The sequence below is a fragment of the Haliaeetus leucocephalus genome, unplaced genomic scaffold (genome assembly GCF_000737465.1).
Source record: "Haliaeetus leucocephalus isolate CR32 unplaced genomic scaffold, Haliaeetus_leucocephalus-4.0 Scaffold668, whole genome shotgun sequence".
Classification (NCBI taxonomy): Eukaryota; Metazoa; Chordata; class Aves; order Accipitriformes; family Accipitridae; genus Haliaeetus; species Haliaeetus leucocephalus.
The window spans coordinates 4849916-4875780 of record NW_010973104.1 but is presented as its reverse complement, the minus strand read 5'-3'; the positions used below and the strand labels follow the sequence as shown (position 1 = coordinate 4875780).

The 25865-nt window shown below is 38.5% G+C and overlaps 1 protein-coding gene across 1 annotated transcript in view; it reads left to right on the top strand.

Annotated features, from left to right (window-relative positions):
- Nucleotides 1–25865, top strand: part of CDH13 (cadherin 13) — a 518553-nt gene that overhangs the window by 152106 nt on the left and 340582 nt on the right. The window contains exon 3 of the mRNA XM_010579656.1: nucleotides 22193–22401. Coding sequence (XP_010577958.1) covers nucleotides 22193–22401 — 209 coding nt within the window. The remainder of the gene's footprint in view (nucleotides 1–22192; nucleotides 22402–25865) is intronic.

The window sequence follows — 25865 nt, the reverse complement described above, 5'->3', positions numbered from 1 at the left end:
TTTTGATCTTATCCCTCTGCTTTTTTTTTTTTTTTTTTGGGGGTGTGTGTGAATGTAAGCAGTGCTGATGTATGTGCATAAAGAAAATGGCTTATTTTCTTTGAAGTGTCAATAACATTGTCAGGCATTTATCTAAGTAAACACACAGCAGAATGATTAAGTCGGGGTGAAGCTGAATGCATGAGATACAAATTAATTTTAGCATTGTTTATAATCTGTACGCTACACAAAATATGGAATGCTTAGCACAGGGGAAAAGCACTAGGCTCTGTAAAAAAAAAAAAACATCAAAATGAGATATGAGAAATTAGTTGTTATGTAATGAGTTTTGGAAAGAAGCCCTTGTTTGAATCAGTAAAATCATTAGCAAAGACATTTCCTTACACTGGGATGATGTAGTCTAAGTTTGAAGAATGGCATTTCCAGTGCTTCACAAAGCGCTGAGGAATCTATATGACATTGTGGACAAGGGGGAAATGTCGCCTACTATATGTGTCTTGCACCGGGTACTGAAAATATCCCCATTTTCTCCAGCAACTCTGGGCACTGCCAGTATATAATTGTGAAAATGAAGAAAGGTGAGAAGGAAAAATATTTTTGTGAAGACTGGTATGTTGGTATGGTTACATATCAGTTCAAGAGAATATTTTCTAATTACAGTCTAATCAAAACCTTCTGAGACCAATGCAAAAACCCCTTTGACATTAGGGATCTGAGCTCAAGTCTATTAATCAGCTCTGTCAGTGGGTACGAAAGAACTTACAGCAGGCAAGAATTAGTATCCTCTTCATGTGAGGAAGTAAAAGCAGAAATAATCAGGTTAACAGATAAAGCCACACAAAGAACCATATGTCTTGAATCTCATCTCTGAAGCCAACAAGTAAACAAAGAAGCCAGGCTGTGTTTATGACAGCAAAGAGGTTTCCTAGAAAGGACATGAAGAAGCTGCTAAACTTAGACTCTACTTAAAAAACCTCTTATGATGTCATCTGATTAATGAAACAATAATTTTGTATTTTATTGAATAACTAGTTAATGTATTAAACTTCAGCACATGGTGTACGGTTAATAACAGAGTCATGTTTGTACATAGGATGGTTACAGCTACTTTGATACTGCTTATTATTAAAAAGAAAATGTATATAAAATGTAATGTGGGGATCTATTTTTAGTTTTATGTTTACACCATTTATTTAAAAATACAGCAAAAACAATTTACAAAAATAGAGGAGGAAAGTTAAATTACTTCTTCAAGGAGGCATCATCCCATATTTATAGTTTGGTAAACATAACATTAATCAGCTGGAAAATGTTCAGCAAAATATAAAACCGTTACGGGCTCTAGTTCAGAGAAATATATGTAGCAAAATATATCTAGCTTCTGTACTTCAAAAGGCAGTGCAAAGCTGCAGAACCTGTGGGAAAATCAATTTTCTGCAGCATCGGTGGCTTGCACAAAATTTTGCAGTGCACCATCTAGATTTTTTTTTTTTTTTTTTTAATTTCACTGATTTACTTCTGCTCCTCTATCTAGTGTCTGGGCTGCAAAAGCATTCAGGTTGATCCTTCAAGTATGTTAAAATACTTGTTTGAAAATAAAAAAGAAAAGCTTGGTGCTGCTGAAAGAAGTTGCAAGAAACAAACGTTTCTTCTTCTGTTTTGCCTTCGTACATTATGGGTCAAGCCTTTCCACTAAAAATCAGGATGCAGTGATTAGAGAATCTCCACCTACTCCAAATGGTCCCAGTAAGAAGGCTCACTGGGTAATTCTCTGAGCAACATACCGTGTTCCTGTGTGTGTTTTTGAAGAGAAATGACTAATTCCCCAGCTCGGTAGCATGTATGCTGTTCTTTGTACCAAAAGCTAACTGTCAGACAGCTGTGATTTGATCAAATCTTCATTGAAGGCAATAGACAGAACCTGCCTATGTGCATTTGTTCTGCTGAGAGAAGTGACAAAATGTGTCTCCAATACAGTTTTTATGGGTCCCTGTTCTGTGGCAGGATGATTTTTTAAGAATCATCCCTAGAGAAAAAGCATGCTATATTCCCTTCTTTGATGTGCTGCCCAGGGACTTCAAAGAAAAACTTATACAAAATATATCCTCTTAAAAACTGCTTTGTTTATAAATCCCAGTTACAATTACTAATGTAATTTTAGGTTGACTATTTAGATTACATTAGATTTAATTTTAGATTATGTTACTATTTCTTGACTGTTTTTTATCTGAACCATTATGAAGGTGCATTTCTTATGTAAACTTCACTTCTCAAACAGTCTGAATGTAGTACATAATCTATCCTTATTTCACATGATGATACTTTCTTATTTGGAACTTTTCAATCGAGTGCCTTCTCCATCACTGCTGGAGCTTACTGTTTTGAGGAAAGAGGAATGTATTACAGTAAGAAGTGTGGCTTTACTGGCTTGCAAACATTGTTCAATCTTGTGAAGCAAGATCAGGCTCTCTAATGTAAAATGCATTACTGCTAACACTGGGAGATTCAATTATAAGCTTTCTCTTCCAAGACACCTCTTCTGAAAAAGTGATGGGAAAAAGTAAACTGTTGAAAGTTTGAAAGAATGGTGAATTACCGTTTTGCAACTTGCAATATTTTCTGTAGCTCTGTTTTTTTCTGCCTGTCCCTCCTTCTGATCTGTGTTTAACCACATGGTAGTCAGGTCATTTGACTGTTGGTATGCATCAGACACACGGGGTATAAAACAATGTTTCAATAATAAAGGTGCAAATGTGGAGTCACAAGTAGGTTTAGAGATGAAAATGTGATGATCTTCAGTAATGCCAATATCAAGGTGAAAAACTTTTTACATTCATCCTTCCACTTGAGTTTGAAGCAGGTGCAGTGAAACACTTGGGAGAAAACCCAGAAACAAAACACAACAAGGGAACTGAAGAACAAGAACGCTTAGGACTCGCCTTACATTAGGGGAGCTCTGTTTTTGATTTGGTAGCGAACTGTCTCTGTGTCCTTAAGTTTCACCACCTCTTTTTTGGCAGAGAAGATTTGTAGGGGCAGTAGGGAGGGCTTCCCACTGTGCACACACATAAGCTTCAGGTGCTGGAGAAGAACAGGGATTTCTGGCCAGGGGTGGCCTGATGGGATGCCAGGATGCTTTATCTAAAGTGATTAACAGCTCTATATGGCAGAGTACTCCCTCCTGGGGGGAGGGAATCAACTGATGAGCCAAGGTCTGAACCTACTGTTTAGAAGGACTGTTACTTGCTATCCCTTTACTTGTCTTTTGGACTCTTGTGATGTGATCTGTTGTGTTACTCCCTCAAGTCCTGGGTATACAGCTTAAGGACAGTCTGAGCAGCAACCAGCTGGGATTGTTAGCAAGAGCCCTACTGGCTCAGGCACAGGCAGCACCTTTATAAATAGTAGAAAACACAGAGGCCGTTAATGTCAAAGAACTCTTCTGTCTGTCTTAGGTATTTTGGTAGTGGCTTTGGCACTGAAAATAACTGAAATAATGCCACTGAAACGTCCATTGAACCAAGATATAGCTGTGTCTACACTAGCGCTTTTGTCAGTATGGAAATGTCAGAAAACATTATATTCAGAGCACAAATTGCAAGTATAGAACTGACAAAGTAAATTTTGAACTGTGTACTCAAGTGTAATGCTTGAAACGTATTCCAAATTGGCAAGTTGCAGCCAATCATGGAACAGAACCAGGGCTCCAAAAAACTGACAGAGCCAATGTTGAAATCTGAATAATTGCAACTACATTTTCATAGTAATTTAAATGGAAGAAGCATTGGCAGAAATTCATGAATAATTTACATGTTAAGAATTTAGCAATCGGTGGTGAATGGAAAAATAAATGGCAAATCCAATAAATAAATGATTATTCTGAATTATTTGCTCTGCTCTGATGTTTGCTAAGAAGTGTCTTTTTTTGGGGCTTTCTTAAAATGCTGGATTTGAACTCCTGCTTCTCAGGTGAATGCTGTCTTAAAGGAATAGAAGTGTACATATCTGCCGGGGAAAAAAAAAACCAAACAAAAAACCAACAAACCACCAACAAAACAATACAAACTTGTAACATAGGTAGTTTTATGAGAAGTGCATATAAAAAGACCTTATTTGCCATGCAGCAGCTGCATTTGCAAAATCTGTAGCCTTAATGAGAAATGTTAGCTGATATATATAATGATGAGTTATACACTGCATCTGTTTTTAATTAATTATGTATAAAGTTTTAAGATTTATGTAGGAGGTAACATGTGAAAAGAGAAATCCCTAATTCCCTTCTGTGCCTTTGGGAATGTGATATTATTTTAATAAGCGAGAAATTAATTTACACAGCACTAGTATTTGTTTCCACATAGAATGGATATAGGGTTTGTGTAAAAAGTAATAGAAGAATTGTTTATCTGGTTTGCCTCACACAGTACTTCAAACAAGATAAAGAACACTAAATAGTCTTACTGGTTGGAATGTGGTGTTGTTTTTACTGGGGCACTGATGGTTTTGTATTTTGTGTAAATCTATTTAATCTCATTGTTTATTTTAAAATACTAAAATTCTGTTTCTGACATAACTCTTCAGTAATATTTCACATTAGTTCATTGGGGTAATGTCTCATAATGCACCTTACGGGCCTGTGAGAACAATTGCTTTTTGGCCCAGAAATTCTTTTGAATTTGAAAACCTGCATTTTCTTTTTTGTGTGGTGGTTTGTTTTTTTTCCCACTTGCTTAAATTAAAAATAAAAATCCTCTTAATATTAAGAGATTATTTTGTTTGACCTAGAGTGAAAAATCGTGTTTGGAATAACTGGTAGAGGCAGAATTAAAAAAAAAAAAAAAAAAAAGTTGGGTTGCTTTCACCAAAAGTATAGTGCTAGTGTTATCTTTCTCCAGGAGCTCAGCAATAGGAGCACTCATTTTGGATGCACTATTTCTGTCGTATAGAATCAAACATTCTCAACATTAATGAAACCTCCATCTGTCCTATGGCCTAGGAATTAAAGAATTCACTCAAACAACCAGTAATGCTCTACTTTTGAATACGTGAATTCCTTTTCCATTTGTCTCTTAACCATAATGTTTTATCACATTATGGAATCTAATTGCCGGTTCTTGATTTTTTCCTGCTGATGTTATTCCATGTTGTATCATTTCTATTAACTGGAGGAGAACTGGTGTCTGCCTGTTTAAGAGTCTGGTCCATGTTGTATAAATAAAGCCTAGCTGGAAATGGGAATAGAGCTATGGTATTTGAAGCTGCTTTGGTGCATTTTATTCCATTCCTATTAACAATGAAAAGCACTAGGTCGAGTTTCCAAATATTAGTGCCTAGTTATTCTCCATATTCAACATTCGGGTGCTCATGTTGGTACTACTGAATTTTTAAATATCCTTATTTAATCCTAAATACCAATTTGAGCATCTCTGCCTAACATTTTCAACATTTATATATGTGCTTGCCCTTGAGATGAACTTTCTCAGGTAGTTTCTGTGGCCGTGCCTGATTTCTGTAGGTCATAGTATGCATTTTTGAACAAATGACTTTTCCGTACTAGTAGCCAAAACCCATTTCAATGCAAATAAAAAACTGACAGCTTCTGTACAAGGAGACAATGAAATAAATTTAACATGCCTCTGCCTATGAAAAGCTTTGCTGTTTCTGAGAGTGGCAGTCTTTGTAACACTGTCTATTGTCAAATGGTGCTTTCAGGTGGTAGGTACCTTTCTGTGCCTATTTTAAGAGTGCTGATCAACTATCCTTGCAGTTCCAGATTTCTTCCCAGGCAAGCGTTGATGATTATGTCAAAATGCCTGCTGTTCTTCTGGGGTATGTGCAATGTCACATAGTGTGCTGATTCAGACCATTATTTGAGTACTGCCCTACAGACCTATGGCCAGTTGGCAGGTCCCTGCAGTGGAGAGAGCCAGCCTGAGTTCTTGCCCTTGCTCTGGAACTGACTGGTTGTGTGACCTCAAATGAGCAATTTACAGTTACAGAACCTGGAACTCCCAGTATTTTAAGTCAGGATAAAAGTTGGCTTATTTTCCACAACTATAAAGGAAGGTGTTCTAGATACTTTAAAAGAAAAAGAGGAAAAAATGCAGTCTCCTTCTGGAACAGCAAGTGAATGCAAGAGTGAAATAGTGTCTACTCCTCTGGTGGTTTGGAAAGCTGGAGGAGGAATGTAGAATCGGGAAGCAACCCTGGAAAGGTAACTAAGTTGAGCGGTACAATTTATTGTCAGTTACTGCATAGGAGCCTTCTGTGGAAAGATAGCGTCAGCAGAAGTGCTGATGGAAGGCAGGCATGTAAATTGTAAATTGCTGTGAGAGAAACACTTCCTTGAAGAACGGAGCACGTTCATCCTTGGTGCTCTGAAGATGACAGCCGTGCAGAGTAGCCTAGAGAGTGAGTACACAAACAGTGTAAAGGCTTGGTCTGCAAAGACAGGCAAAGATGTGGGTGAACGTCAAGAGTTTATATTTTATTTCTTGATTGCTTGTCGTGATTGGCCATGTAACCAAATTTCACTAAGCCGGGGCTGCTGGGCTCTGATTCCTTCTGCAAGGAAATATTCTCATATGTTGGGACTGGGACACATCTAAGATAACTGTTCTATGTGTAGGAAATGGATAGTAGGGCTGCGCTGTTTATGACAATTCAGGATCTAGCTCTGTAATTTAGTCTTCTATGAAAGCTTCCATGATGAAGAATGCACTCATTCTAGACTTGACTCTGGCAGAACTTCAAAACATTAATGGACATCTATCAGGGTTGTAATGAAATTGGGTTTTGTTTAGCCTTCAGCTTTGCAAGGAAATTTTAATAGAGGTTTGCAAAACAAAGGTCTCGGAGGTGATGATTAAGAATTTGCTTTCCTAAAATAATACAAGATGAGCAACTTTAAAGTATGATGGTAACTCTGCACCTATATCACTCTACATTGAAATACAATAGCAGGCATTGCCTATGCAATAATATGTATCATCAGTTTCAAGACAGCGGGAGTTTATAATCATAGAGTATTTATGCAAAACAGTGAGAGGAGAGAGAAAGGGAGGGAGGGAATGAAAGTTGTCTAGCAGGCTGAATACACAAAGCCTTTGGTACTTGAAAACTAATTGTATTTTTAGTTAATATTCATGGATGCAAGTTCTAGTCTATTGTTAAATGAGTCTAGTGAATAATTGCATCCATCACTTTGAAATGTTTCAGACAAGTGTGGAGTTGTAAAACCAATCTTTTGTACTGGAATCATCACCAAAGTTGCATTGTGGAAACCATGTTGACACTACAGTTTGATCATATTCTCGGAGTCTGCAGGGCTCTCAGCCTGTTCTCAGAATTGCTTCTGTGCATTGTATTTACAAGCATTATGTAACCATTCTCATTTTCTTGAGAACCGTAAGAAAGCGTATGGCATTTCTGTATTCTCATTTCCTCGGAATCTGTCAGCTTTTGAATGTGACCCATCTGGTGATGAGTGAATGGCAACTGTTTATTCCAGAATAAAGCATGTGCTAAAATGCAAACATACAGCCTACAGAAGCACTGAGCTAAGTTTAATTAGCTGTAGAGTTCATTTAAACTTCAAGCTACCAAGTTAACTCACTAGTCAGCGGAGTTTATAATCTATTTCTTGCTAGATGCTTGCTAGACAGGGGAGCTGATGATATTATATTTGTTGCTAGGTGATGAATTCTGATAACCTTTCTGTTCCTAAATCTATAAATGTCTCATGCGCTCTCTGATATAGCATAATTCTTTATTTACGCCTCAATTCCTGGATAGAACTACTACAAAGTTGCTAAGCAGCCATGTGTATAAATATATAACATTGTGTCACTTGAAAACTTTTTTGGCAAATCACATTTACCAAATGAATTCTCAGTTTGTCATGATTGTAACCATTAGCAAAGTGCAACACAAATGAGGTGTATCAGTGTACAGAAGGATGGTGCTTTATTTGTCACAAGAGACTAATGCTTTGGAAGGGGACATGAGCTGGAAAAATGCACAGATTTAGAGTTGTTGTTTGTTTGTTTGTTTATTTTTATTTAATGGGTTTATAACCAGAAACAAAGTAAAGATTGACTGATTATTGTCTTACCTCTTTAAACTTCATAAGCGTTGTAATCATTATGGTTATTTTAATGTGAAAGAAGAGACAGTTATTGAAACAGATATGCTAAGGTTTCTGCATTCTAATACTGCAAAGTCAGGTGATAGTGTAGGGAATGTATATTGCTAATCCTCAGTACAGTCATCACAGCATTTGCGATTGATGGTACCTATACCAAGTTTAAGGAAAGAGAAGGGAAGCTGAGAAATCACGTTTTTCTCATCTATTTGACTTGGAAAAAAAAAAATATTAGATTTAAAAAAAATAAATTGAGTGGATGTAGAACTGCCACTGAATGACTGGCAAATTTTGTTGTGTTGGCAGCTATGATGGTACATGGAATTCACATAGTTTTAGGGATAACTGTAATTTATTAAATCTGAGAGAGTACTTGGTAATATAATTTTAGTTATATTGATTACCAAGTTAGTATTGTAATTACTGTGTGGTAGGCCAGCATCTTGTCTGATCTGTCTCCAGTGTGATCACCGTATGAAAATAAATACGACATTTATAAGAAAGGTAAGAAATAATATAAAACTATATTACTTTAAAGAACTAGTATTCACTAGGGGTATACTGGTGTCCTTAATCTCCACACTAGAGATGCTCTGTTTTCATTTTTTGTGTAATGCTTTTTTCTACAAAGAGTCCCTGTTGTGGCTGTTCATACCTGGCATGTTGGCTCAGGTAGCTTTTCATTGCACCCTTTTGTTGACTATGGGGTTTAATATAAGGAAAAATTCTATTTGTTGGTCACAGCTTTCTGCAGAAACTGTCAGTTATCAGCCTGATCTGTATTCCTGAAGCCGACAGAAAGGCTTAGAATCAAACACCGCATTGATCTCGACCTTAGCTTGTGGTTGCATTGATGCAAGCTATAGGCTGGTAGCATTGCATACACTGTGCTAAATGGAAGTGGATATCCACCTTTAGAAACCAGCAAGCAGCCAAACGGTACTACCAATCATGGTGTATATTTGAAATGTAGATTGTGTTAAGTAGTTGACACAACTTTTCCTTGTCATTTGCTTCATATGCAATGCTGCTTGTTTAAATGTGAGCATGTGTAGCAATGCCACCTGTTTAAGTAGCAAACCTGAATAGCAGTGTCACCTGGCTTGTCAAATAGTCACTATTGGGCTGTGCATGTTACTTGTTTTTGGTTTTTGTTTTTTTTTTTTCCCTCCCCATTGTTTCTTAGTTATTAAAAAGAGGCAGAAACTTCTGTAGCCTGATGTTCTTTCCTTGATTTATCTATGTAAACAAATTTCAGGTTGCTTATAAATGATCCTGACTGACAGAATATACTTTCCCTCAGGTCAGTTCTTTTGTGGAAGATGCCAAAGCCTGTCTTTCTTTAAAATATAAAAGACTGTGTTTGATGTGAATAGAAACTGTTCTGGGAATGACTGTGCAGAGCAAGATTACATGGTGCAATTTTAATTACATTGTTCTCAGCAGTGCTACTTGTCTGATCTTAGTGTAGATTCAAAATTCAAACCAAGGTTATTTGGTTCTGTAACTGTTAGTCAAGCGCTGATGTTGTTTGAAAGAGATGACGATAAGTTGAGCAAGTTTAAAATCCAGCAGAGTTTTGAGAGGTGGCTTTCCTCGTTAATCTCAAGTTTTGTATTTTAGCAGTCTGCAATTGAGTGGTTGATTCTCCATGGTTTATAGAATGATCTCTGTGTTAGAATTGGCTTGATACTTGAGTAAAACAAAAGTTTAACTACCAACTAATTTTGAAAATTTAAATGCAATTTAGATTTTTTGAAGGCATTCTGAAAAGCTATTAAACTGTGTCCAAGGGCTGTATTTTAATAACCCAATTTTTAGACTGAGGACTGAAAAGGAGTGTAGGTCTGTTATTTGTGCATTTATCGGAGATCTCTGGAAAAATCAGCTTTCTACTGGTGACTCTTAAAAAAAGGTTGAGGGAGCTCACTTGAGAGAACTTGGTAAAAAGCACTAAGAGAAATTGTTATTTCTCTGTCAGATTCATTGATGGAGAAGATGAGAAGGCTAAAGAATTCCCCTGGAAACAGGAGGAACTTTGCTTCAGTTTTTTACTGGGAAGGTTGAACAATCCACTGAATAAATGGTTTGAACAGATTTTCAGGCATGGTATTACTCATTCAGCAGCTGGGAAAATAGGCCAGCAACCTACAGTATCCATTTTGAAAGGAAAATATTACACAGTGGATTTATTACTCACTCTCATTTCCTTTTATGTATTGTAAACGATGTGTCATTCTCTATTTCTGAAACAAACTCCTACCACTGAGCGCTATTTGGAAATTAGTTGCACATGGCACAAGCTGAAAGCTTTATTCCTGGGGATGCCTTTTAAGAAAACATTATTGTACATCAGGAAAGACTTTTATAATGATTATGAATCCAGAAAAAGGGCAGCTGTATGTAGATATCCGTGTATTTGGTCTTTTTTTTTTTTTTTTAACTTTTCCTAGCATGTACTGACCAATAGTTTTGCTTCTTATCAGAGTGTTGAGGTTAGGAAGCAGTCTATGCAACTCACTGTTGAATTACAGATTAGTTGTAATTTCACACAGAAGGTGAAACCAGGACCCAAGATAGAGAAGATGGAGGCAACATTGCCTCTGCACAGTATCTGTGGGTAATGTGTAAAAAGCACTTTGTGTTGATAGCTCATTTAATGAAAAGCTTGTCCACTTTGACTTCTTGTCTCAATGTACTGCTAGAGCAAGAGAGATATATTAAGCAATATTTTTTTCTTCCATCTCTGAAAAACAGCAAGGGTACAAGGGTATGAGTGGCTGCCATGGATTTGGTGTAGGACAAACGATATTTTTTTAGAGCAGTAATTTCTTCTTCATCCTCAAATCACTGAGTTATTTGTACTTCCCACTGAAGGAGTGGACAAAGCATCCATTCCTCCAGTGAGGCCCGATACTTCATTTCTGTCATTTAGTAAGCTTTCTTACTAATGGCCCAAACTTCAGACAAATGTGTGCATGATTTAGGGAATCTTCTGTTCATCTAATAGTATATCATAATTTCAGTTAAATTAAGACTTGTAGAAAAATAGGCTTACTTGACCGTTGATGGAAGCTTGTGCCATTAAAAAAAAGAAAAAAAATAGAAAAAAAGGAAACAAGAAGTTATGACAGATCACATTAAGAAATGACAGATCACTGTAATTATAACAAACCGACCTTGAAGACAAACATTTTTAATTGTGAACTTGAGGGGAAAAAATACCCATGACCTGTGGCTAATTGTCTAGTTAACTGAAAACCCTTACTAAATAAATTTGTGGCTTTGGAGACATTTTAAACACATACTGACATAAATAAGGTGCTTTCTGTGCTGGCTGCACTGTAGTTATTTCCTGTGAGTGATTGCTTGTTGTTACTTTTTGACATCTGCTGGCAGCAATTTATTTACATAGTTAAATCTCCTGGGACACTGTTTCTTCTCCTGAATACAACCTCAACTGATTAGTTTTCAATAAATTACATATATCAAGAAATTTGGTTTGGGTAGCACTTAAGGTGACTGCTCAAAGATCACATGTGTGCTTGTGCAGAAGCCAGGAAAATTCATGGTCAGCAGTATATTGCCTCTTAATGCTTTATTCAGCCAGCATTCAAAGGAAAATACCCATTGTATTCCACTGGGGATTCTTGTACAAACTCAGACTTCTGTCCCATCTTCCTCCACGATAGGATACAATTAATTTCATATCGACAAACTTCTCGCAGCAATTTGCAGAGCCACAACGTATTGAATACATTTGAATGTCTTTGATTCTGTCTGCTTGTATCTCACAGTCAGCCAGTGAAGATTTTGTAAGAATCTAAAGTTAATTTCATCTTATGTTCTCCTGGGGTTCTTGGCAAAATGTTATGTAAATCTGCTAAAATGGAATAATATTGATCATTTGCATTGTAATGGGAAACCGTTTCACTGAAACTAACAGAGTTAAAAAGAGTCTTTTCTACATAGTGCTTCTGGGTTTGGGATCATTTGGACTGTTCAGAATCAATGCAGTTTTAATAGTGAAATGTCATAATTCTCCACAGTTGTGACAGTTCCTTTGAGACTGTAGCTCCACAAATGTAGTATCAGTTTGTGTCCTCTGCATTTACAAAGAGACACGAGGTCCATTTAGATTGAACTATGTGTTGTGCTCAGAAGATCAATGACTGTGATATAACATCTTAAGTTTTGATTTTTGTGTTTTTCTTCAGACATACTCACTGACATCATATTTTTTGTTGAAACAGTAATTTTTCTCTAGGGCTTAGAGCAGAAGCTATAGTATTACCATGCCTTGTAATGCAGCTGCTGACCCAGGAGATCAGTCAATAATGTGTCTACCTTGTAATGAATAAGTCAAGATAACTTCCAGCTGAGAACAACTCATTACAACTCCTTCCACTTGATTAGATTTTTGCCCTAAATGAGACAATGGGCAGCAAAATGATGTGTGAAGGTATCATGTAATGTGAGCTGGTGAATTCTGCTGGGGGGAGGAGGGAATGCCTTCAGTCTTGATCGTAGTGTTTGTATTTTCCTGTAATTTCAAGCAGCCAGAGACTGCTGATGGAGCCCTGTTGGTAGAATAAATTTGCTGAAGAACATGAGATGCCATTGAGGGATCTTCCTTTCTAGGAGAAAGGAAAGAGGGAGTATGGTGGAAAAAGGCAAGAAGCTGCAGTGACATATCTGTGCTGAAAAAGGCAGGAATCCTTGAGTTTGGTGCTGATAGAGCTATTTTGCTCACCTAGTACTCTGTGCTCTGTGAAAATACTCACTGGAATCCCAAAGAGCAGCCCCAGTGCTGCAGGGCTAATACAAGTTGTGATGCTTCTGGTTTTAGGGCAGGGTTGTTCAGCTCTAGTTCAGGGCACCTGATGCAATACTCATCTCTAGCCAAGTAGTGCTGTCATGTGCTAGGAGAAGAGAGGCAGAGCTTGGTGAGATGTGAAAAGATGCCAGAGTACAGTGTTGGGTGTGGCAGAAGGTGAGGAGAGAGAGCAGAGCATCGTTAACATGGCTCTTCAGCGGGGAGGGAGTCACTCGTTCTGGAATTGCACATCATCCCCATTACACAAAGGCAGAGGGAGCCTTCAGTCTAGTATCGCTTATGGCTCAGGTGAATCACACTACAGAATTTCAAATTCTTAGCAATTTTTCCAGCTCTGCTGAGATTATTGGTGGCAGCCAGGTAATGCAGGAGGGGGACCAGTGTGATTCTTCCAGTGAAAATGTTGCATCTTTTATTGGCTGCAGGTGGGTTCTGGGTGAAATCCCTCATCTTGATCTATGGGAAGCTTCTCTCTTACCTGTGATGTATTCTTGCTATGCATTTTGACAGCACAGAAAAAAACTGTGACTATTAATAGGTACCATTTGTACTGTGGAAAGGGTATTCTCTGAAGGGCAGATACGTACACCCTAGTGCCCACTGGATGAACCGTTGGCCTAATTTTTGCATTTTAAGAGGGCTATGCACAAATCTGCTAATCACACACAAACTGCATGGGGGTGTTTGCTAGTTTAGGTAATCAGTTTGGTTTTGTTGACATTACAAGTGTGTGCAAGGATAAAGTCTGTTATTTAGTACTTATTCTTCCAAAGAAGTCAAATATAGATGTGTATTTGTTTGTATTAAGCAATCCTTGTTATATTTTGATGAACATTGTACTGTTGCTCACGTTTCCTCAGTTTTTGACTATCTGGATGCTAAATAAGTCGTCATTATAATTTACTTCAGGGGCACATAAAGAAATTACATAGATACAAGAGAATCATAAACATGCAGTGGGAGATAATAACTTGCTTGTCGGATTTAAAAAAAAAAACATTCTGTAACAATTCTGCTGCAGAGCTAGAATTTAACATTGAACTGATTAAAAAACCTTCAAAAAAGATTTTCATAAAATTAATTTTGTTCATTTTCTTAAATGTTCAATAAGATTTATTTGTGTAAAGGAATATTTTAGTCATGCTTGTAGCTCTTCTGAGCCACAAGTCCATTATTTCTAGAGCACTTTTAGATATGAAATAATGATAAACTCATATCTTGAGGAACTGTCTGACTTAACTGTTGACAGTGTCTTGTCTGGACTCTTGTCTGCCTCCAAAAGAGTCATGGGGCAGCATTGTTCTCTTTCTATTCTTTTTCCTTCTGCTCTTCAGGTATTCGTGCAGAAAAAACAGTAGAAATAAACACACTGTGGGCTCCCTGCCAGAACCCATGTTCCAGAGATGGTTTTGAAGGCATCTCAAAGGAAGGGAGAGAAGCTCTTTCTCCTAATTGACAATATTGTTGGCTTGAAAAGCAGGATTTCTTTTGTTTCTGAGCTGCCTTTGTTATTAGCTGTTGTAACAGTTTCCTCTTTTGTTCTTGGATAGATTTAGGTTGTCCAGATGTGTTGGTTCCAGGTAGATTTCATCCTCTCCACATTGATGGGATAATTCATCTCTTGAAGACTCATAACGCTCTGCATTTCTATTAGTTTGTGTTGGGCTGCTGCGTGACACCCTGTACCACAGTCAGGCATTCAGCAGTGCAACAAACGCTCTCATGTGGTGGCCTGTTACCATCTCCTTAGTTACTTGCCTGCTGTTTTCAGTCAGCGTCAACGTTTATTGCTAACAAGAGCTTTGCTAGGTCATGGTATTTTATGAATTTTTATATACAATAGCAGCACTCAGAAGCATTTTCATTTGCTTTAACCATCACTTTCCTCTCTTTGTAGTTAATGAAGCTTAGCTTTGCCAGTTTCTGTCTAACTTCTCTATTTTGCTAACATCGTTGAGCAGGGAGGATGTTTTAGCAGAGCTGAGGAATCCCTGCTGGGCTGGGACCTTAAGTTGCCTTTGTGCAGCTGTAATGTAATGTACTTTTCTTGCATCTCTAGACCACTCACAGGTACAGCTTCCAACTTGTGGTTTCACTATGATCTAAAGTTATTTGTTAAAAAGGGTAAGAAAAAATACACAGGGTAATATTTGCTTGATGCTATAATTCCCACTAGTATGAACAAGGCTAGGTTGTATTTACAAAAAGGATCCTAACCTTCATTGATAGAGTAATTAAGTCTGCCTGTGTGTGTGTTTGGTGTGTATTTTCAATGTGAAATTTCCTCACTGAGGAGCCATTTTGTTGCTAGCTATCATTAGCTAACATAAAAATACAAATACCTGTACATAGAGAGTAAGGTTTTGTGAGCTTATAGATAAATATGTATATTTAATTATTTGGAATAACTCTGTTGAGATTTCGTCAGAGAGAAAATTATGGATTCCATATTTCTGTTCAAAACAAATTAAACTTCTGAGAATTAAGCTTGGAAAAAAAATACTTTGGAAGAGGAATAGATCAGCCTAATATATGCTTTTGAATATGAGAAATCTTTTTCAGGTTGTTTTCTTTTTACATAGTTTATGAGAAATCCAACTGCTAACCTTTCAATGTTTTAAAAATGGTATTTTTTAAAATATCTGTGGTTCATTATCATAAATATCACAGTTGTATAGAAACCTCACATATGTGGTATATCATAAAGTGAGAATGGGATGCACTGAAATGATGAATCCCAGGAACTTGAGATTTTTTTGCTGAGATCTATAAAGGGTAATATTTCCAACCACAACTTCAGTTTCCCATCATTAGAGTAATGGACTTGGGATCTTGCACAAGAATCATTTTTCCAACAGGTCTTTTGATGACGATAAGCTCGAAGTCAGCAATTAAAGCCTTGGGATTCATGCAGGTATTACTACTAAGAAATATTGCTTGGTGGACAGAAATATTCTGTACAATTCACATGTGAATAAGCTGTCCTACAGAAAGGAGTAAAAGTCTAACATAGGAGGCTGAGAAATGAACAGAGGGCGATGAGTGACGTGCATGTTGGTTTTCATTGGGAGACGCTTGGTGATATTTTAATTTTGCTTGCAAGGAGTTTTGAAGCCTGTCTCATACTGTGTGGCATATTAAGCACAATAAAGATGCTCATTTGGCAGCTGGAGCATGACTAGGAACATCAAAAGAGTTGTATATGCATCAATCAATGAAGAACTCCACCTTCATGTAAATAAATATTGGATCACTGTTTTAATTGCCCTTTGACTTCTTGACAATGAGGCACAATCACTAGTCACGTCTGGTGTAGCATTATCAGAATTTTAGTTTAGGGCTATCGCTGAAGAGTTACTGTTATTAATTTTTTGCACTGCTGTAGCACCTTGAGCACCAAACGTGGATCATTTTGTTGCAAGTGCTGTACAGATACAGAGTGAACGGGTGGCCTCTGCTCTGAAGACCTCACGATCTAGTTAAACTCCTTGAGCTCTAGCACTAAGTGAGTGTGCAGGAGGACATGGGAGGTTGTAGTGTGTGTGGCCACTCTCATCAGGCTGTCATTTGTCAAATCTGTTATAACGCAGCTGGGTAGTATGAATAATGTCAGTTATCCACCTCATGGCTTTCCTCACACCTCATGTCTGCGACAAATGCATGAGCATTGTAAACACCATCGTACATCATAATGATCATACGTCATCATGATTGCCAAGCAGTGAAGCGTTATATGTTGGGAGAACACTTTTTCATTTTAGGCAGACTGCCAGATGGTTTGGTCTCTTCTTTCCATGAACCTTGGCAGACTCCCTGGAGCATGCGCTAGCCATCCAGTTGACAGATTTTGGTAACTGCTTTTATTTTTTCAGTACCTGGGGATTGTTTAAATATTAATCTGAAAAGATCTTATTGGAAGAACTCTTTGTAATGGGATGTTTTATTTCTGAAAAGAGACATCCATACCTTCTTCTTGAAACCTGGCACTTTTGATCATTTAGATTGTTCCACTGAGAAGCTGAGCTGTTTTCTGTTTTCTTGTGTGTGCTTGCTCATTTTTTACTCAGAAGTTCTCAGTCCCATGCCCAAATTTCCTTCAGTTTTGGGAGAGAGTTCAGTGTCCAAGACTCAGCTAGATGAGTAAGCTGCGCAGTAAGACACAGTGGTTGGTTCACTGCGTTTTTGTAGTTTTTCTTCTCTTGAATGAACTCCACATAGGTAGACTTTTACATTACCTGAAAGGGCAGGGAAATTAATTGAATCTAGAACTTTTATGTGTGGAAAAGACTTTCAGGTGCCAGCTAGTCCATCCTCTCAGTTTGAAGCAGGATCAGATACTGAGATTGGTTTTGAGGGATTTGGGATTAAGCTGGTATTTGATTAACCTTGTGTTAAAACCTTGCAATGGTAGGTATTCCGCATGTCCTCAGCACCCTCTTTTCATGGTTAGCTGGAAAGCTTCTTCAATATCCATCTGAACCTTCCTATAAATGATATCCACAAAGCCCTGTCTAGTTTCTTGTTATACTGGTTAGTACTTGGAGGACATGAGGAGTAATTCATTAATCACTCTTTATATATTTTACGTAGAGATTTGTACACAGGCTTTGTGTACAAAGCAAGTTTTCTTCACCAGAGAATAAGAACTAAAAATCCTATTTGCCCTATATTTAACAGGCTATGCTTTTTTAGATCATCAACGATGTGTAGGTTTAAGACACAGGTGTAGTGCCACAGGTGGGAAATCTGAGTAAGCTGATGAAGCTGAAACTCCTCAGATCTCTCCTGAGTGCCTGGCAGGGCAAGAAAGTGTGGCCAAGGCCAGCTCCTTAGGCTACGTAGCTGCTACTAGAGCCTGGTACAGGCAGCTCAAGTACTGCAAATTTTGGGTATCTGCAATGGCTTTTCCCCAGAAGCCACATGAGTTTTAAGGAAGAAATGTTCCCAGTGAGGGGCATCATGAGAACGACTGGGAATGCAATGCAATCTCGTGTGGCGTTCCCTGGTCATCCCAGTCCAGGAAACATCATTCTGATAAAGTTCACATTTGCCCCTAACTTCAGACTAGGGATTTTATCGAAGGCTACAGTTCTCTTCAGGTCTCTTAACAATTGGCTTCAGTTTCATCTCTGTTGGCCCTTGGTCCGAATAATCTTCGATGCTCTCTATCCTTATGATCACTTCGTCTGCTTCCACCCGCTTCTAACTTCTCTCCTACATATCAGTACTTCTCAGAGCCTTTTCATTTTCTTTCCCTCTCCTTGCTATTAACCTCATCAAATGCTCTTGTTTCTGTGGTAGAATTGGGAATTGAAAGCATCAGTGCTTTTGGCTGAGATATGGCAAGAAAACAGTTTCCCGCTTTCAAAGAACTCTGCTTCTGCCCTTGTTAGTAAAAGTTGCAGGGTTTCATAAAGCAAGGTCAATAGATGAGCAAAATATAAAAGGTCTAAAAGTGTCAAATTCGTACCTCCAAGGGAATATAGATCCAAGTACTTCTCCTAATTCCATGTGTCGGATCTGCATGTGGCCTTTGAATTTCTGCAATGCACGCAGCAGCAATGCAGGAATCTCAAGGTTTGTGAATGCTGAGCAGCAAGGTGGGAGAAGTGTACTCCCAGCCAGCTTCTTCCCTCTTTTTGAAGCACAACACAGCGTGGAGTCTTTCTGAATGTGACCTGTAGTGTTTGGCTGGGTGATGCTATAGCTCTGAACTTTGTTTGTTTTCAAGTGATTATTTATCATAGTTTTGTAAGGCTTTTCTTTTAATTTTTTTCACCTTTTACTCCTGACAATTAATTTCTCAGAGAGTGATGCCAAATTGTTCCAGTTGTAAGCTATTAATAGAGAGTAGATTACCAGCAGTTTTTGAATATGAGAAGTACATATTTATTCAGTATAACAAGGTACCTTCTTAAGACCCTGTTTCATTGGTTTGGTTTGGGTGGGTTTTTGGTTTTTTTTGGGGGGGGTGTGTGTTTTGTTTTAAGAGAGGAAAAGAATACGTTAAAAGAGAATCTTCTCATAATTCATCAAGGCTGTGGTGTGTACAGTGATCACAATAGAGAATTTCAACTTCTCACATTTGTGGTGACAGGAAAATTTTGTCTTTTTTGTGGCTTGATAGCTTTAGGAGATTGCAGTGAATCTGTTAAAATGCCTGTCAGATCACCAACATAAATTGCAACAGGTGGTTTTACACCAGGGAGGCCTTGCTAACAGCGAGGCTTCCATCAAAATCCTACCATTAGCACAAGACCCTTTCTCCTGGCGGTTCCTAGCCTTGGAGAGCAGCACAGACACCAGCACAGTCTGAGCACCGCGGAATTGTTTTAAACTGCTACGGCTCCCAAATTCTGTGTCGTTTTTCCCTCTTGATTCTACTGCAGTGTAAGACTTTGCAAGCAGGGCTCTGTGACATGGCAGACTGAGATAGGTTTGTCTGGAGGGATTGGAGTATCTGAGGGGAAGAGCTTTTTGTTTCTTTTTTTGATTTATAGATCCTCCTTGCTTTCTGCAAAATTCAAAGAAATGGAAAATGGGGTGATGAAATTCTTGTCTGTTATCCCAGTGTGAATCCAAGGATAGTTCACTTGCCTTCAGGTAAAACAGAGGAAATGGGAGCAGCTTTTAGTTAAAAATATGTAAGCAAGACTAAAACTTGTGCAGAAGGAGATCCTACAGGTGCTGGGATAATTTTTATGCAAGAGACTCTGGTGACTATAGAGTTTGGACTCGTCTCAGTGAGAGGATAGTCAGGTACAAATTCACAGAATCACAACTTTATTCTTTTAAAATCCCACCTCAGGCTCCTAATGCCTTTGTCGATGTACAGGGTGTGCGGGTGCTGGCAGCGGGGGCTGGAGGGGCTCTGTGAGGAGAGGTGGGGCTGCCCCACCCTGGACAGAGCCGGTTCTGGCCGGTTCCAGGTGGTTCCGGGCGGTTCCGCAGCTGCCTCAGCACAGGGCACAGCTGAGCTCGTCAGCGAGGCTGGTGGTTCCTCTGTGGAAGCTCGTTTAAGAAAGGGGCAAAACTCTGCCTGGGGGTGAGGGGAAAAAAGTGTGAGAGAGTAGTGTGAACCCCAGGGGTGGAGGAGGAGGAGGAGGAAGAGGAAGAAGAAGAAGAAGGGCCGCAGGTGCCACAGCAGCAATTCCCTGCAGCCCCCGGAGGACCCCACACAGAGCAGGTGGGTTTGTCCTGAAGGAACCTGGAGAGGACTCACGCTGGAGCAGGGGAAAGTGTGAGAGGAGGGAACCTCCGAGAGCAGCCATTAGGTCCTGACCATAACCCCCTGTTCCCAACCCCTGTGCCGCTCGGGGAGAGGAGGCAGAGGGGTTGGGAAGGAAGGTGTGAAGCTGAGCCGGGGGAAAAGCGGGAGGGAGGGAAGGTGTGGTTTTCATTTTGTCTTTTTCTCACCATCCAAATCTATTTTAATTGGCAATTAATTAAATTAATTTTCCCCCAGTCAAATCTGCTTTGCTGTGACGGTAATCGGTAAGCGATCTCCCTGTCTTTATCTTGACCCACGAGCTTTTTTGTCCGATTTTCTCCCCCAGTAGTGTTGAGGTGGCAGAGTGAGAGAGTGGCTGGGTGGGTGTCAGGATGCAGCCCAAAGTCAACCTACTGCTGTTAATGCGGCAAATAGTGTCCCATGTCTCATAGTCTTTGCTTTATTCTGAAGTTTGGGCATTTGATAATTTTGCATTTGGTTAATTAATTTAAACTTTCTCATCAATATTGGTCGTAAAATGAAGTTGTATTCTAATTCTGGAACAAGCAACAGTTCTTTTTCCCTGTGGTGGTTTTACTTTGGGATACAATCCCAGTGAATGCCCAGAGAGGAAGGATCTCCACAAGGTCCTCTGGCAGCGCTGTCTTCAAGTTGGTACGTCTGGAAAGAGATGCAAAATTTGATGAAGAGGATTTCTGTGTAACTTCCCAGGACTGTTTTGTCACCATCCACTATGAGATTGTCTGTGCTTTAAGACCAGATACAGAGATTACATAGTCAGGAAAAGCTTAGGTATTGGCCAGGTTGTGAGAGAACTTGGGATTTTTTTTTTTTTTTCTTTTAAAAAAATGACCCAATAAAAGAAGTCTATAGTGTGAATTTAAACAATTATGCAAAGTGCTTTATTTTCAGTAAAACTCCATTCTTTGATCTTCTGTGATCTGTATCCCTGTCTATTAATTTCTGAAAGCATAATGCAGTTTTTAAAGATCCAGTAGAACTGAAATATAAAATCAAAATAGCAAGAGCATACAGATAAGTGAAAAGTCTACAGCAGCTCAAGGAACAGGTAGGGAATATAGAACAGATTGTCTGCAAAAAAAACCCCTTCACATGCAAATATATTGTTCAGAGATGTCAAAACCTGAAAAGTTTACTTAGCAATTACAAGTTTGTGGTGAAGACCTCTTAATCATATAGCTGGTAGTTACATCACTAGTGTTTTTTTCCAGTATTTGTGCAAAGTGTATCTACTGGACTCAGAGAAGGAACTTGAGGCAAAGTCTCAAACCTTTGTACTTTAGAGACAGTTTTCTATTTGTCAGCCTTCCTAAATATTTTAAATCTTTCAAGTAAAGTGAAACAGGATTATTAACAGCTACTGTTTAATTAAAAGTTCTCATAATCCTTAGCTATACTGATAGTGCAGCTTGTGCGCTATATCACGATCCTGGTAGGTAGTAAGAAAAATGTTATAGTTTGGTTTTTCTGTTATGTAACACTTTTGAAGTAGACTATGAGGTTGAATATTCTGTAAACAACGAATTCCAAGCATAAAGATTTACTGGATATCTGAAACCACTTTGTCAGCAGAAGAGCCTTTAGAGATCCCAGGTTACGATGAGGAAGATAGCAAAGTCTCTACTGCTACTGCCCCATTTGTAGAACTAGGTGTGTATTTTGCGCATTTGATTTGAGTGATCACAAAATGTTCGCGTCCAAAGTATTTTGTGTATCCCGTACTTCCCCAATTAGTATGGTCAAAATCTCTTCATCCTTCCGAAAGTGCATATTCCTAAGATTTGTCTATGAATTACAGTCACACAAATATAAAGTTTCTTTGAAAGTTTTTCCCCTTACATTGGGAGAGATTTCTTCCTGAGATCTATAGACAAGCCAATAACATAAAGATGTTTGAAGTCTTATCTTCCAAAGTGGATACTTATAATTGTGTTTTTTCTTTTTTCTTTTTTTGTCCCCCCAGTGGAATTTGATGACTGCAAGGGGAATAACAAATTGAACTTCGAAGTTTCTAACCCAGACTTTAAGGTGGAACGTGATGGGTCTTTAGTTGCACTAAAGAATATATCAGAAGCTGGCAGAGCCTTGTTTGTCCACGCGCGGTCTGAGCATGCTGAGGATATGGCAGAAATTTTGATTGTTGGAGCAAATGAAAAACATGGTGCATTAAAGGTAAGATAAATACAGAAGACTAGAACAAAGTGCCAAGAAGATGCTGCTAGATATTTACATGTGCCATGTAGGACTGTAAGCAGTTTTAATGTTAGCAGAGGTGAAAATCAGTCTTCAATTCAGATACTGCTGCAACTTTTTAGCACTTAGTTTAACTTAAAATACAATTTTTCCAGGTTTTGAAAGATGTATTACATCTTCAGGTGTAAATGCTGAACGTTCATAAAGAATAGATTCAAATGAAAGAACCCAAGTATCAAAATTGACTGGTTCTTCTGGTGTACATTATGCCAGATAACCACAGTTTGGCCATAACTGAAAATGGAAAATCGTAGTCTAAATGTGTAATTTGGAATTTACAGAACCTTCACATTCATTCCAAGCCTAAGTAGGTGAGAATGAATTCAATCCTGTGGAATTTAAATTTTCATATAGGTCTGCTTATCTGATACTGCTATGTGTTAAACTATATAAACATTTGCACACAAACAGCAACACATGTTTACACTCTGTCTCTATACACTAGTGATTTTTGTTCCACTCTGTCCACTGAAGTGGACACTGTTGTTTCTTTTCCACTTCTGAATTTCAGTGTAATACTAACCACATACTATGGGGGAAAATTGCTTCACAAATTGATTGTTTACTTCACACCCATAAAAGTAACAAAAGGAAATGTGAGATAGCCTTCATTTCTGTGTCATGGCATTTAGGAGAGAGGCAGGAAAGACAGTGGCTTACTAGGCAATTAAGCCTGGTACCTTTAAAGACCTATAATTTCAAGGAAGTATAAAGAAGTTTTGATAAAAATGACTCATCTATTGTCTTGTTTTGGTATTTAGACTTTGGGCTGCTAGCATTCTCATTATATTTCCAACAGTAGCTTAGTATAACTTAAGTCTTCCACTAAAAAAAAAAAAAAAAAAAAAAAATTAGCTTTAGGAGAAAGATTGAACAAACTTCTGAAAGTCCATGGCTGAGGAAAGGTTTTGATCTGCACTTTAAGCAGCACACGATGTGAATATAGATTGTCAGCAGGAGAGGAAGTACCAGAATGTGTAACTGCAGAGAGCTGATCTGAACACTTAAAAGGAATTTAATGTTATTTAAATATGCTGTTTCTTCACAAATTTAAATTTTAACAATGTCATACTCAAGAGAGTCTCTTACGTGGTGGAGATGTGGATTTAGGACCATGCACTGCCAAATTCAGAGTTGAAAAGCTACACTTGCAGGAGCTGGGCACTTGGATGTCCTGTGTCTCAAACTAGCAAGGCATGCTCCTTCTTGTGCATTCACAAGAATGTTCAAATGATTTTGTTTTCACTCCGGGTTTTGAAATCTTAGGAGCAGTTTCAAAATGGGGATTCTCATTCTCCAGTTCAAAGTTACTGAAACCACAGAGGAGTTTGAGACATCTCTGACAGGAGGTCTGGAGTTAAGCTTCAGGGGATTGGTTTATGTGTAAAGATCTCACTCTCTGAGAATCATATTCTGAAGTTTTATTCTGGTTTTCTTAGAGAAGCAGCCCTTCAATGTCTTTGAGGGGAGATATTCTATGGAAGTTACAATCTAGGGGATATCTTCTCTCATGAGTAGGAATTAACAGATGTGTATTTTCACAGACTATGGCGTAGCTTTGTTGGTGACCTTTTCTCTGTATGTCCTACTTGGGTTCTGGGTAGTCTCCCCTCAAAATGTTCCAGCAATATTAATTGATGCCTAATGTTGAAATCTATTACCAGACTATATTCAAAAGCCAAGTCCAATTTGGCCCCACTCCTGGATTCTGTTCCAATCTCTTCGTGTTGCTTCAGAGAGAGAAAACCAGTCCAAATCCGGCATATTCTGCCACTTGCCAGTCTTCCCATATAGGTGACTCCTCAAAGCAATATCACTGCATCGTCTCTACCTGCATTCATCACTTCTTTATGGATTTTGATACTCAGCTCATAACTAGAAGATTACCCTTTTAGTATGGTGATCCTTGGTGTCTGCAGTGCTATTGGGAGTTACATGATGCGTTAATGTGTCCTGGGAAATCCATCTAGTGAGGTTTATCCCCTTCTTCAAGGGAATATAAAGATCTTTGGGGCTGGCTGTCCTACTCTGGCCTCAGCCAGCACTCTGTAGCTGTTAAATCAATATTTTTTTACCAACCGTTTCAGCTATTGTTTGCCTATTTTAAACACAACGCAGACAGTCTTGTCTGTTTGTCATACTTGAGAAGGATATAAAGATTACAGCGTCCTATCTAAAGTGATTTTATGATAAATTTGAACTTAATCCTGTACTTTTGCAGTCTAAATGTGTCAGCGTGGAAACAGCAGAACTGCTCCATCTGTTTATGCAAGGAGTCTTGGCTAAGAAATGCTCAGATGGAGCCTTAGTAATTCAGCATAATTCTGTAGGGTTAAGATGAGCACATGCTAGAGCACTGCGAAGCATTCAGTACTTAGAGTACAGTACCTTGTTTAATTAGGGGATAAGTAGTTCTTAAGTATTTCCCCACTGCCAGCAACTGCCGTTTCTTTTCTGAAAGCATGTAACCTACATCTGTGAAATCCCATTGTTAACGTTTCTAATTGCAGATTCCCAACATGTTTGGAAATGACTGACAACAATGATCTCTAATGTGCTGACTGGCAGTCTGAGCCTAGGAAGAGATAGCATAATTCCTAAAACTTTCTGATTGCTACCAATCATTCTTTAGATGAATATTGAAAATATTTAGAGGTGCAATCTGGAGTGTGCAGAAAAGCTTTTGGTATTCTAGTGGTGGAGGGGTGTGGTTCTTTCCTGCCGAAGAGGTGGGAAGATTCCAGCTGGCCTCACTGATCAGTCCTGTGTGATTAACTGAAATTAACTTCATGGCCATAGCATAGTCAGTGGCTGTTAGAATACCACTTACTATTTAACTCTTCTTTTTGAGTCCGAAGGGCATGTTTTCATAATCTTCTGCCAGAAGCCTATTAGATCTGCAGAGCCTGCAGCTTTCTATCAAAGGGTGACCATGACTACAATATGAGAAGATAGATGGTTCCTCAACTTCATCAGCCAACTTGGCTGTTGCTCTCTGATCACAGAATCTTTTGCAGGGTCTGGTGACAGAAGAGCAGATACAGCATTGCTGCTTTTCCAGATGTCTGGATGTTTTTGCAAAATACCCTAAAACCCATGAATGTCTATACCTACAGAGATGCATACCTGCTATTGAGAGCAAAAATCTGTCCATCGGATTTAGTTAGATTGCTTTCTACAACCTGCTATTAGTGCCCCTTTCCACCTATGATTTTTGCTAGATATATTGGTTTCTGTCTGCCTTGACAGAGGGGAGTATTCTCAAAAAAGCTACTGTCGTTTTTGAGAGGCATGTGGAATATGGGTGCACAGAAGAGTTGCTATGGGCCTATGGAAGGTGTAACATTGCCGTGTGTCATCTTTTTAATAAGTTTTATGTGCAT